The following is a 13459-nucleotide window of genomic DNA, read 5'->3' on the forward strand; positions in this document are numbered from 1 at the left end:
GAACTGTGGAGGAGTGAACAGACTGTCTGTTCCTTCTCCACCTAGGTTTGCTGACTGACGTATGAGTCTAGAGAGTCAGACTAAGGCTCTGACTCATCTTTACACTCATCAATATCAGGGCACTGGACAGCATAGCACCCCATCTTTCTCTGAGGTACATGGCCTAGAACGGTCTTTATATATATATATATATATATATATATATATATATATATATATATGTATATGTATATGTGTGTGTGTGTGTGTCTGTCATTGAGTGTATTTCAGTATATGAAAGGCTCTGTTTGTACATACACTGTGCATGGTTCAGTATCGGTGTATCACTGTTTGTGTATGGTTCAGTATCGGTGTATCACTGTTTGTGTATGGTTCAGTATCGGTGTATCACTGTTTGTGTATGAGCCAGTATCTATGCATGTTTAGGATAGTTTCTGTGTGAGTGAGCGATTGTGTGTGTCTGTGAATGAGCCTGTGATTGTGTGTCAATGTGTATCCCCAATTCCAGGTACTATCAGTGTGTGTTGGGTCAGAAACAGATGGGTGGACTTTGGGTAACAACAAAACCTACATTTTTCGTGTGTATTGGAGGTCACAAATAAAAGACTTGACCCCAGACAGCTCACAACCTTGCTATGCCTTTGACAAACTCTTCTCCTCCATGCTCCCTTATGCCACCATACCCTCTCACTAAGTAAACTCATGTCACCATACCCTTTCACCTTATGTGAAACTAAAAGAGAATGGACAAGGATGTAAAGGACAGGGATAGGGGTGGGGGGGGAAACAGTAATATTGCTAAAGGCAATGAGAATGATAGAGGAGGCATTCTGCTTAAGGAGGGGGCAAGGAGACACTACCATGAAAAGACACCTCTAGAGAAGGGAACATGGAGAAAGATTACAATTATTGGTTTAGTGAACAAGCCCCTCATAGTTATTCACCAAACCTTGAATTGACTATGCAATATAGTCATAAGGCAGTTCATAGATATTCAGACAGTTGAAATGTATTAAATTCAGCAAACGTGCTAAACAAAGATGCCTCCTACTGTACTGTCATACTGCCATGTGATAAGGAATTATGCTTCCCTCCAGTGATTGTTTTAGGGAAAGGAACATCTTTCTATCTCTTTTTCTACTAGATGTTTCATTTGTTCACCAAATCCCATAACTGAAATCTGTAGGGAAGTCTTAACTAATCACTTATTGTACAGCGCTACGGAATCTGATGCCGCTATATAACTAATAAAATAATAATAAACATTCCCGCTCATGGCACTCCAAACTTATACTACCTGTTTACCTTAACTCTATAACAGTGTTGTACTCTGCTGTGTCATTTAAAAATGCACATTCTGCAAGAATGCATGTTGTAAAGGCATCAGCAATGTACATCCAAACTGAATATGCTGGATATTAATCTTTTGTGTAATTATATTAAACTCCATTTAGAATGTAAGCTTGCTACGGTTGTATCACTTAAAAAAAAGCTTTATAAATATGTTAAATAATTTAAAAGATTTATATCATACATAATGAAGCATAGATTATAGGATTAGAAAGGTTCTGGGAATATGATAAATCTAATTGAATGTCTCTAAAAGTACAAGTTGGCATTGTTTTTCATTCAAACATGCTTCATCGTTATTACATTTTAGTATAGATTTAGGGTCAGTGGGTTAGTTCTAGGGCAGGGATAGGCAACCTTCGGCACTGCAGATCTTTGGACTAAACCTCCCATGATGCTTTGCCAGCATTATGGCCGTAAGAGCACTGTGGGAGATGTAGTCCACAACATCTGGAGTGCCGAAGGTTGCCTACCCCTGGTTTAGGGTTAGGGTATATTAGGGCAGCGCAGGAACACAAATGTCTGCCTAGGATTGGTGGGAGTTATGCTCCCAGGCAGCAGCTGCCATCACTAATTCAGTTTATCTACGGTTTCTGCCTTCTCAGCTCCTGACCTGCAATATCATAAATAAGAGAGATGACTAGAGTGACAGCAGTTGGAAATAAGAGATGTTGTCCTGGTGCATGTCTCTCGGTAAACAGGGACATGTATGAATGGTGCCAGTCAAAGCATGCATTACAGAGAATAACACATGGAAGACATCACACACCATGAAGGATGAGTGTTAAAGACACTGTAACATATGCACACACACATAACACATTCAGAGTATTGAGTGCTTTCTTAATCAAGGAAACGAGAGAGATCTTCCTTAATTTCAGCTTCATCCCAAGGACCATGGATGTTATCTTTAAAGAGTTGTAGCCGGATCAGGCAATATGGGCACAGGAATGTCACAGAGAGGAGAAGCAAAGAAAAGAGCAAAGTCCCAACACTTGAGATGGTCATTAGCCCGGCCAAAGCAAACACAGCAAATAAAAATGTTACACATGTATATGTACGGGGAGTGTGAGCTCTAAGCTTCCTTTGCAGACTTGGCCAAAGTGCAAAAATTTGAATAGCAAAAGTCACCATTCCAAAGGCATGAAGAGAGCGAGGAAGGCGAGAGGCAAGGCAAACAGAAGCAAAGATGGCCATGTTTATGGAAAGTGTACTAGACACTACAGCAGCATTTGCCCCATAATCAAAGAAGACAAGATGTCCAAGAAGCATAAGGACTGACATGGCGTAAATTGTGTCTGTGCTGATAGATTCAGTCAATGTCTTGAGTATTGGAGAAAATCCATATGTAAAAGCTACAAATACCAATGCACTTTTGAGGTCATCCCAGCGAGTCCGTCCACTGTCCTTTCTCCCCACACCGTGGTCCACCAAATCAAACACCATATAACCAAGAAGTGTGAAGCCCAGTCCAATTTCACAAAGGTTCTGAGGGGACAGCAAGCCCTGGTCCATGTACCACCAAATAACACAGAAGACACAGACACTGCACAATTGCTGGATGACTACAGCAGATTCAAAGACTACCGCCCAATAGCTATACCGGCGCACATAGATGTTCTTTCTCAGCTCCTCCAAGAAGCTCTCATCAACATAGTTGTCAGGGAAAGGCTGACGTTCGTATAGAACCTTCTTCCAGACTGGACAGAGACCTACTGGATCTGGCGGTGGGCTTTCTTTTCTCCATGCTAGGCTTGTATAGTGCCCAGTGCTTGGGCTTTGTAACACAGGGCTCATTTTTCTTTCTTACTTTTCTTTCTCAAAAATAGTACTGATGTCCATTACCTGGAAAAGAAAATAGCACAATGTCACCAGCTCTCAAACTTATTTATACTTTAAACATGGCTCAAAATTTCCACACACTGTAAATATAGCCCTGGTGATTACTATGGCTTGCAGTGGCGAGTAACTTTTAAGGCCTAGCTAGTAGCATAGGACTTCAAATTTTAAGTCTTGATTTAAAGAAAATAATAAAAGTTACACATTTAAAAATTTAGATTTGTTTAGTGATAAATGTGCAGCCAGTCTTGTCTACCTTTATTGCTTCATTAATCATTTGTTCTACAAATTGCAACAATTCATGAAATGGTACAAAATCAGAAGATAATCGGCTTACAAAGAAAAGATGAGATTATTAAGTCGGAGATAATATTTACTGTAAATTCTACCACTTGTCTGAATCTTACTGCCATTTTCAGAGATTGTCATTCACCTTCTCGAACCCACACCACATTGGTAAGATTTAAAGTGGGACTAATATCCAACAGGTCCAACCTGTGATAGAAAATTATATGTTCAGGGGTATTTGGAAAGAGGAGTGGAGCTCAGGGAATATTTATTTATGTCTATGCAGTAATGAACATCTTATCTGAGAGTAGGTATGCATGTGTGTGTAATCTATCCTTTATTTTTGTGGAATAAAGAGAGATGTCCTACACAGGAGTTTGCACAAGTTTTGCAAAATCTGACCATAACGTATTTACTTTGTTTCCTCAAGGTGGCGAAGTTAACTATTGACAGACTCCCCAGACAGCTTAGTTCTTTGCATCAGCCCAGAGGATACAACACAGGCCCTATGTACATAGAGCACATCAAAAGGTAAGAGGTGCAGCCGAGAAATACAAGACCTGGTAATTGTGCTACGGTTATAGGTACCAAACTTTATTTCATAACGGTGTTCTTTTATTTTTGCAAAGCTTACGTTACAAACTCCGCAAACAAGTGTGCAGTGAACAGCAGTCACTATGCCCAGGTCAGAATCCCAGCCTACAGCATGATCTTCAGATCTTAGTGACTTCACTTTTGAAGCAGGACCAAGGAGAACAGGTATGTGGAAAAGTAACCATTATGTGACAACATTTAATACAACACTCCTACACCTTTAACCCCTTAAGGAACAAACTTCTGGAATAAAAGGGAAGCATGACGTCACACATGTCATGTGTCCTTAAGGGGTTAAAGAAACATTTTCAGAAAGTATTTTTTTTTTAAAATGAAAGAAAGCACCATGTCATATCTTTAAAGTGGGTTTAATTACTGGAGTGCTCTGGTGTGTCCCTCTATTCATGGTTAAACGGTTTAACAAGGGTTCCTGGCGGCCACTTGTGGCACACTCACGCCACTTCTGCTCAGTCTAACTCTGCCACCCACTCATGTACGGAATGGTATGGCCCATACTGATCTGTAAGATATGGTGGGTAGCAATGATAGTCTGAGAGTGCACATGTGACCTGGTCAGCCTTTCACTGAAACCCATAGCTACTTGCGTTACCAATAAAATAGTTTAACAGTGATTCGAAGGATGGTTCTCGGGCATTCCAGTCATCATAACTATTTCAATAAGATTATGTGGTTATGATGCCCTGAGTGTTCCTTTAGGTATCGAATATATATATATATATATATATTTGAAGTTAAATATCTTGGAGTGTCTCCTTTTAAATATATATCCACAAAATTAGTTTTTTTACATTTTATATATATATATACACACACACACACACACACACAACAAGAAAAATAATCCTGCACTCCATATAATTAGAATATACTTGCCCGGTGCTTGTCAAGCAAAATGTTAAAAAAAAAAAAAAGAGACCTGATGAAAGTCTGTGTTTAACAGACTGATACGTCGATTCTTTTTTTTTTTTGATAAGCTCATTAAAAGCCAAGTTTTATTTGATTCAACAGTCCTGAGAGTGCTATCTGGATTCCTTTATATATATATAAATCATAACAAAATTTAGAATTTTTTAGCTATAATATATTACCTTTAACTGGGGGAAAAAATAGGCACAATAGAGATACCCAAAATCAGGATAATAGGATGAATCTATTTTCACGCTTTTCTTAGCTACACCAGTTCTCCACAAAATATTACAGGTTATAGCTTATTTTGGATATAAAATAAAGTCAACGTGGGGGCTGGGCCTGACCTTGGAGCAGAGAAGACGCTCACTACAGCAGCTCCTGCTGAAAACGGCAAATATAGGTGATTTTCACTGCCAAAATGGCACATAATCGAGTCAGAAAGGCCACCCAGAGAGCAGTGACATCGGGTTGTATAAGTGAACACTAATCAAGCGATGTACCGAACCCCGATCACCCGACACGATGGTGAGGCCTACAAGCATGGCGGGCACGGGAGGGACGGCCGCTCTCCAGACTCCGCGACCGGCCAAGTACCAGGACTGGTGGGGGTCATCCTGGTCCACACCCACAAGCTCCCCCCGCAAAGTGGTGGCAAAGAAACTGTAACACAGAGTCCCAATCCTACTGTCACGAAGGTACCCAAGATGGCAGATGCCGTCCACACAGCCTACCCACAAAGTGTATGGCCGGATACGGAGCACCGGCTAAGCGATATCTTCGCCTCCTTCTGGAAACAGTTGAGGGCTCACATGCGGCCCCCGGTGCATGCACCGCTGACTACTGAATGGCCACGCAACTCATTGTGAGGTGTCCAGCGGAGTAAATCAGAAGCTCCCCCTACTATTGCACCTGTGAGCGTCCAGCTCCTACAAGGGGCCCTCTAGGGACTAAGCCCGAGCCCCAGGGCAAGCAGCAAGAAACCGAGGCCTGGGGCCAAGGGGATACCTTGGAGGGGACTCTCACGACACCCTCGCTGGCGTTCCGATCCGAGACTTAAGCTTTAGAAGGGCAAGATTAGCCCGACCCAGCAGGTGACACGAAGAGGCGCGAGATCCAGAGGGGCGACCGCATCAGGTCGGCGAACATGGAGCTGCCCCAGCCCAAGACAGGTGAACCCAGCTTGGCACACAACTCGGAGGTCATCAAACTCACTGACAAGCATACCTTCACACGACTCTGAGGCTCCACACTCCCCCGCATCAGCTGACCGGCATATTGCAAGCCTGGGAGATGATTATACAAGGCACAGGCTGAAACACCGGCACTGCGGGACTCACAAGTTGCAACATAGCTAACCGTTACAAAACAGATGCTCATGTTAACAACGTGAAATTTCTTTCTGTTTAAGTTTCCTTTTTATTTTAGTTTATCATAACAGTCTTAGTGTGAGCGAATCAATGCACCAAGAGAAGTTAGTCTACTCGTTGACCGCATTTGTTATATATGTCTTCCTATACTACCGTGCATGGGCCACAGGGTCATAATGCCCATAACTCCAGTTCAGCTTGTTTAGTAGCACTTGCATGAACTCACAATAGCCATAACCCATTAGCAAACATAATCATTTATTAATTACTACTATTTTATACTTTCTCTGTTTAACACCTTTGTCTCGTTAAGCCTCCAGTGTGACTAAACGTAATTTAAGTTTTTCTAGACTTCCTGACTAGCATGATGTATTCAACAAAAACAAAAAATAATTGTGCATGTCATATTATCACTATACCATTGTCATAACTTGTCTGAAAATGCATAGTTTGCTCCGCTATTGTGGCGATGCAAGCTCATTGTGTATATTCTTTGCGCAACAAAAATAAAGAATTTTAAAAAAATAAAGTCAGCCTGTCCTTTAAAATAGTGTATTATGCATGTTTGTGAACTAAATCAGTAAGAGGGAAAATCCCATAAAAGACAGAAAAACTGTACTAATTGTCTTTGTACTTAACAAGTGCATCATTAGACGCACTCAGGCTGTGCAGCGGGCATTAACATCATGCAGAGAGTGTTCTAACAGCTCTATTTAGGGGACTGGTCAAATGGCCCCATCAGTGGGTGTCACCAGTGACATAATTTGTGTTAATTGGTGAGGGCCAGCCCCGTCCTGATTCCGTGCCAAATGTGGGAGGTATGCTAATGTGTAATCTGGCTCTGCACCCAGGGATTAGACAGGGGCCCCAGAACCATGAATTTGCTTCCCCATTTACTAACCCTATGTGATGACTGAAAGCAGTCTCCAAACTGGTAACATGACTAGGGCCTTTCATTTTTCACAGGCTCAAACTTTTTTTACTGGAAGTGTTCCTTAAAGTATTTTTTAAGAATCAGTATTCCAAATGTGATTTCCATCTGGTAATACATTAAAACTAGCACTTTTAGATTAAAGTATATGCACTGAACATACATTTCAAGTTAAGCTGCATGTAAATCATACGTTTATAAGGTGGTGATCAAGGTAATTTACTAGGTATGCATGGGATTATTTTCAATGAAGTGCTCATTGATCCATTCATTGATCAGCCACAACATTAAAACCACCTGCTTCATATAGTGTAGGTGCCAAAACAGCTCTGATGCTTTGAGGCATGGACTCCATAAGACCTCTGAATGTGTTCTGTGGTATCTGACACCAAATTCTTAAAGTCCTGCAAGTTGCAAGGTGGGACCTAAATGGATTGGATTTGTTGTCCCTGCGCATCCAGCAGATGCTAAATCGGATTGAGATGTCATGTTCCTCCTATCATTCCTGAACCATTTTTTGCAGTGCAGCCTGGTACATTATCCTGCTGAAAGAGGCCACAGCCAACAGGAAACATTACTACCATGAAGGAATGCACATAGTTTGCAACAATCTTTAGATAGGTGTAAAATGCACATGAATGCCAGGCCCCAAGGTTTACCAGCAGAACATTGCCCATTGCATAAAATTGCCTCTGTGCATCCTGCTGCCAACTTTTCCCCAGGTAAATGGTGCACACACACCCGGCCATTCACCTGATCTAACAGAAAACATGATTGATCGGACCAGGAAAACTTCTTCCATTGCTTCATAGTCCAGTTTTGATGCTCACGTCTCCATTGAAGGAACTTTCAGCATTGGACAGGTGTCAACACTGGCACTCTGACCAGAGTGTTGCTACGCTGCCTCATATGCAGCAAACTGTGATGCACTTTGTGTTCGGACACCTTTCTCTCATGGTCAGCATTATGTTTTTCAGCAATTTGAGCTTCACTGGTTGTCCTTCCTTGCACTTCTTTTGGTAGGTACTAACTATTGCATACATGGGACACCCCACAAGACTTGCCATTTTGGAGATGCTCTGACCCAGTTGTCAAGCTATCACTATTTGGTCCTTGTCAAAGTCACTCAGATCTTTTTGCTTGTCCATGTTTTTTGCTTTGAACACATGAAATTCAAGAACTGACTGTTCCCTTGCTGCCTAATATATCTCACCCCTTGACAGTTGCACCAATATAATCAATGTTATACACTTCACTTGTCGGTGGTGTTAATAGTGTGGTTTATCAGTGTATAAGCTTGTGAACCACTGTTATAGAACATTCTCTCCTCTCTACTAACCTGAACATGGTGGTATGAACAGCACTGGCCACTAGGTGTCACTGTACACTTAAACACACATCTGGGTTTTTCACTAAAGTGAATAATTGTTTATAACTGACAATAGAATCACAAATTTACAGTGTTATTAACTAAAGTGAGAATCCAAATTGAATTTCAAATTTAAGGTCAGATTAGCCAAATCGAAAGCATAGTTGACTATCAGAGTGTTACTAGTTCGACTGCTGTTATCTTAAATTTGAAATGAAACCAGGACAAGCCAGTATAGCTGAGCAGATAATACTCTGTAACTCAGCTATGTTTCCAGTCTAACAAGCTTAACTTACAATGAGCAATACCAAGTCAATTCTTAACGGCTTAGACCTAGTAAATAACTCCAACCATGATTTATTTATTACAAATGACACCAGAGGTCTAAAATGATTGATATGCTAGCTACACCAATAGGAGTACATTGAGCTGAAGCAAAAACAAACAAAAAAAGAACAAAATAAACAACATAGCACTAAATCACCGAACATATTCTCTCTCCCAAACAATGATATTGTGTAATGTGCTTGTGCAACATATTGATATTTTAAAAAGAAGCTGTCACATTTGTGATAGAAGTGTTTCTGGCAGGGTTATTTACTGAAGTGAGAAATTAAGGTGAATTTAAAGTGAATTTCTAATTTAAAGGATCACTATAGGGTCAGGAACACAAACCTGTATTCCTGACCCTATTGTGTTAAAACCACCATCTAGCCCCCCTGGGCCCCTCATGCCTCCATAAATATAGCAAAATCTTACTGTATTCAAGCCAGAAGCTGCAACTCTGCATGCTGTTAGACTCAGAAAAACAGGCATTCTGCTTACATCATTAGAAGTGGTGGTCTGATCCAATCACAGTGCTTCCCCATAGGATTGGCTGAGACTGACAAAGAGGCAGATCAGGGGCAGAGCCAGCATGATTCAAACACAGCCCTGGCCAATCAGCATCTCCTCATAGAGATGAATTGAATCAATGAATCTCTATGAGGAAAGTACAATGTCTGCATGCAGAGGGAGAAGATACTGAATGTTTGGATGCAGTTTAGGCAGCCATGACTTAGGAAGGATCTCTAACAGCCATCTGATGAGTGGCCAGTGAAGTTATCACTAGGCTGTAATGTAAACACTGCATTTTTTTTCTGGAAAGACAGTGTTTACAGCAAAAAGCCTGAAGGGAATAATTCTACTCACCAGAACAAATTCAATAAGCTGTAGTTGTTCTGGTTACTATAGTGTCCCTTTAAGGTCAAAATTGCCAATGTTTTCAGTTTGGCAACTCTGGCCTCAGATTTGAAGTTCACTTTGAATTCTCACTGTAGTAAATAATTTAGCAAATAAAGCTAGTTACTATATGTGTTGTGTATGGCTAACAAAATATATAGGATCTATGCGCTACATGGGGCATTATGGGTAAAAAATAGATTTATTATCTTACAATTTATTTATTTATATTTACATTGCTCAAGATAAACTGGTAGCAGAGATATAGATCACATTTTATTTATGTTTTTAGCTTATAATTCAATGCTACCAGTTTGCTTGGATTTATGCTTTCTAACACAACTGCACTGTAGGAATTGTGGGAAACTGGTAACAGAATTTTGGGAGAAATGGCTGTCTCTTCCTACACAGAACTTGTCTAAACAGGAGCAGGATGTATTTCCTTTGTCCCTCTCACTGATGGAAATGAAGGCAAAAGATCAGGAAAGCCATTTTTCAGCTGCATTCCAACCACAACATGGACGCCTGCTAAAGGCTGGGTGAGTCTAAAACTTTAGTCAATCCGAGGGCGTAAACTGATGTATGTAGCATTATGGTATACAACTTTGTGTCACAAAGCCTGTATGGGTAGTTTTGGAATTTAAAAATAGTGCTTACATTTTTTATTGTGGTCACTGCTCTTAAGACCTGCCTTGTCAACATTTTCTTCAGTCTTCCATCTTTTAAGAAGTCCCTGAAATCTTCGTCATCTTCCTGTATAATGTCTCTCTTTACATAATTAGTGCATGCACAATCCATTTATTCCATGCTACTGCCTTCCTACACTCATATTGTTAATCTCAGAAATTAATGTTGATACAAACATCAGACCTGATGATTCCCTTTGTCTTATTCTTCCTTTTGTGCTCTTACACCCTATTTTTCCACAGATTGCAAAATCCTTGAAGCATATCTTTATTCATCTCTTCTTTTCAAATTCATTTGTCATTTATTGCAGTTTTATATCCCCATTTCTCCTGCATTTTGGGCCCACAAATCTTAGCAAACTATTCTTGGTGAACCCCAAATCTAAAATAAATTGGTATACCAGAGGTTGGGAGAATGCAGGCTCTCTGTATCCCTGGTGGCCCATACCTATCTTGTTTGGCTCACGAATACTGCTATTAAATAGAAGATGCTAGGATCCGACATGATTATCAATGTGCTCAGTGGCTTTAATATGGTGCAGCTTGAATGGACAATAATAAACTATTTTCTATACTGCCAGAAGTATGATGTCCTGCTCTTGTTAGTCACCTTGACTCTCATAGTTTTTTGACAACTACTCTCCTCCAAGCACAAAATCCTACGGAAATAGTGGGGTGTAAGATGAAAATCTCAAATAATTAGTGCATAATTCCCTACGCCAAGCAGGAGCAAATCTTATAATTTCCTTCACAGTGCATTTCTATTTTTATTTATAGTCGTTGTTAGGAACCTATCGTTCCTGTAAGTTTTCTTGTAATTGTCCTATTTAGAGTTAAATCCCCCCCCGCTCATAATATTGTAAAGCGCTACGGAATCTGTTGGCGCTATATAAATGGCTATAATAATAATAATAATAATAATAATAATAAAGTGGTGTGGGTGCGGTCCTCTTGTCATTTAAGCCCTGCAATGTAAATACAGCAATATTTCCATTGCAGGGCTAAACACCCCTCTAGTGGTTATGTTCCTGACAGTCAGTAGAGGCGCTTCTGCGATGAGAACCAATATAGACTAGGTTATCACACGTCACCTCCTCTGAATGCTTCTCACAGAGAGAATTTGATTAGTGCAGTGCTTGCCATGCATACACTTCTTGTTTCCAATGTTTCTCTGTAAGAAGCATTCGATTGGACAAGAACACAAAAAATGGATGCCGGCGGCATAAGGGTGTGTAGGGTGAGAAGTGGGAGCCAACACACAGTGAGCTGGAAAAAAGGTAAGTAAAAAACTTTTATTTTTTTTATTTTACAAATTTGGTTTATTGGGCCATGAATATAAACAGGAAGGAGAATACTATAGTATTAGGAATACATGTTTGCATACCTAACTCTATAGTGTTCCTTTAAATACTGAAACATACACGTACTTGGAAAGAATGGCTTACTGGGATTTTAAGACACTGTACATGCGGCACATCCCAGACTGTAAACACATAATGTTTTAGTTGCTGGTTACATAGGCAGTATATGATATATGGGTAATGTGCACTTGCAGTTCACGTTGGTCTAACAAATTAGTATTGCAGTTTAAAAAAAGAATATGGAAATGTCAGCATGAAAATAACGAATGGTGTTCCGGATGCCTATTTCTAGAGCATAAGCATATTGATTCTTCTTTAGCTACTGGGATGGAATTTTTTTTTTTTTTTTTTTTTTTTTAAGAGGAACTGATATCACTATTCTTAGCTTTTGATTCAACCAGGCATGGTGAACACAATAAAACCTCACAATAGTGCCGTTGTTTGCTTTATATATTTCATCAGCTTATGTGTAACTCTTGTTAGTCATCTGGTTGATTAATAATGATTGCATTAATTAATTATGCCTAGGTAAGCTTTTACACAGTAGCTAGGCTAAGTGAGTAGCACAAGGTGATGTCAAATTACTCAATAACAATGGATGGATACATTTATCTTTCACTAGTTTTCAACAAAGCCCTAGGCTTTAATTGTTATAACTCAAGTATGTTATTAATCCTTGAAGGATAGATTAATAACATGTTTGTACCTATGGTCCTGAGTTATCTCACCAAACTGATGTGGCAACTGGTTGTTCCAAACCATGTTTCTGAATTTCAAATAGGCATCTCTATCCATGGATCTTTTAAGAGGTACTCCAAGCACCATAACCACAAAAGCTCATTGTAGTGGTTAAGGTGCAAGAAAGCTGTGCGTGCCATCATTCAGCTTTTTGGTGGCATCATTTCAAAGTGGCTTGATTTTTATCCCACATAAGTGGAATGAGGAACTAGCAGTAAACAAGAGGTTGGAGTCTGGTGCAGAAGCAACAGGGAGAAGAAAATGAATAGCGAGCTGGGGAGTATAATGAAAGAGAGAGAGAAGAGGTGGAAAAAACAAGTTTTAGCCGAAGTGTTCTCTCAGACTTTCGCTGGTTTCCATTAATTGAAAGAAGAGAAACATTTCTTGATGCAGCACTTCATACATTTTACCCAGTATTATCGTAAAAGTAAAAGGAAGAATCATTTTCTTTTACATGGAAAGAAACCAATAAAAATATGATATTATAATTTATAAAGACTATCATAACCTGAAGGTGTGAATTTTAGCTCATACGGAAGCTCTTGAATCATGTCAATAAGACCTTACCACTCATCACCGGGATAATACAAGCCTTTCACACTTCTTGGAAACTACCAATGAGGTGTCAAGAGCTTAAGAAGACAAAATGGCACCTGTTTGAAGTGCTGAAAACAATGTACATTAAACAAAATATAAAACCAAAATGTACCAACACTAAACTAAATGTAAAATGGATCATCCATGGTTTTTTTTCCCAACATATACTCATATGTAATTGAAATCCG

General features: G+C 39.8%; 1 protein-coding gene across 4 annotated transcripts in view; it reads right to left on the reverse strand.

The window, feature by feature from the left end:
* Positions 1–240: 240 nt before the first annotated feature.
* The window catches only part of PIGC (phosphatidylinositol glycan anchor biosynthesis class C), a 41849-nt gene continuing 28630 nt past the window's right edge, over positions 241–13459 (reverse strand). For all 4 annotated transcript variants that reach the window (XM_063426172.1, XM_063426174.1, XM_063426173.1 and 1 more), the window contains exon 3: positions 241–3195. In XM_063426172.1, coding sequence (XP_063282242.1) covers positions 2194–3147 — 954 coding nt within the window. In that variant the 5' untranslated portion in view covers positions 3148–3195 and the 3' untranslated portion in view covers positions 241–2193. The remainder of the gene's footprint in view (positions 3196–13459) is intronic.

This window comes from Pelobates fuscus, chromosome 7, assembly GCF_036172605.1.
Source record: "Pelobates fuscus isolate aPelFus1 chromosome 7, aPelFus1.pri, whole genome shotgun sequence".
Lineage (NCBI taxonomy): Eukaryota > Metazoa > Chordata > Amphibia > Anura > Pelobatidae > Pelobates > Pelobates fuscus.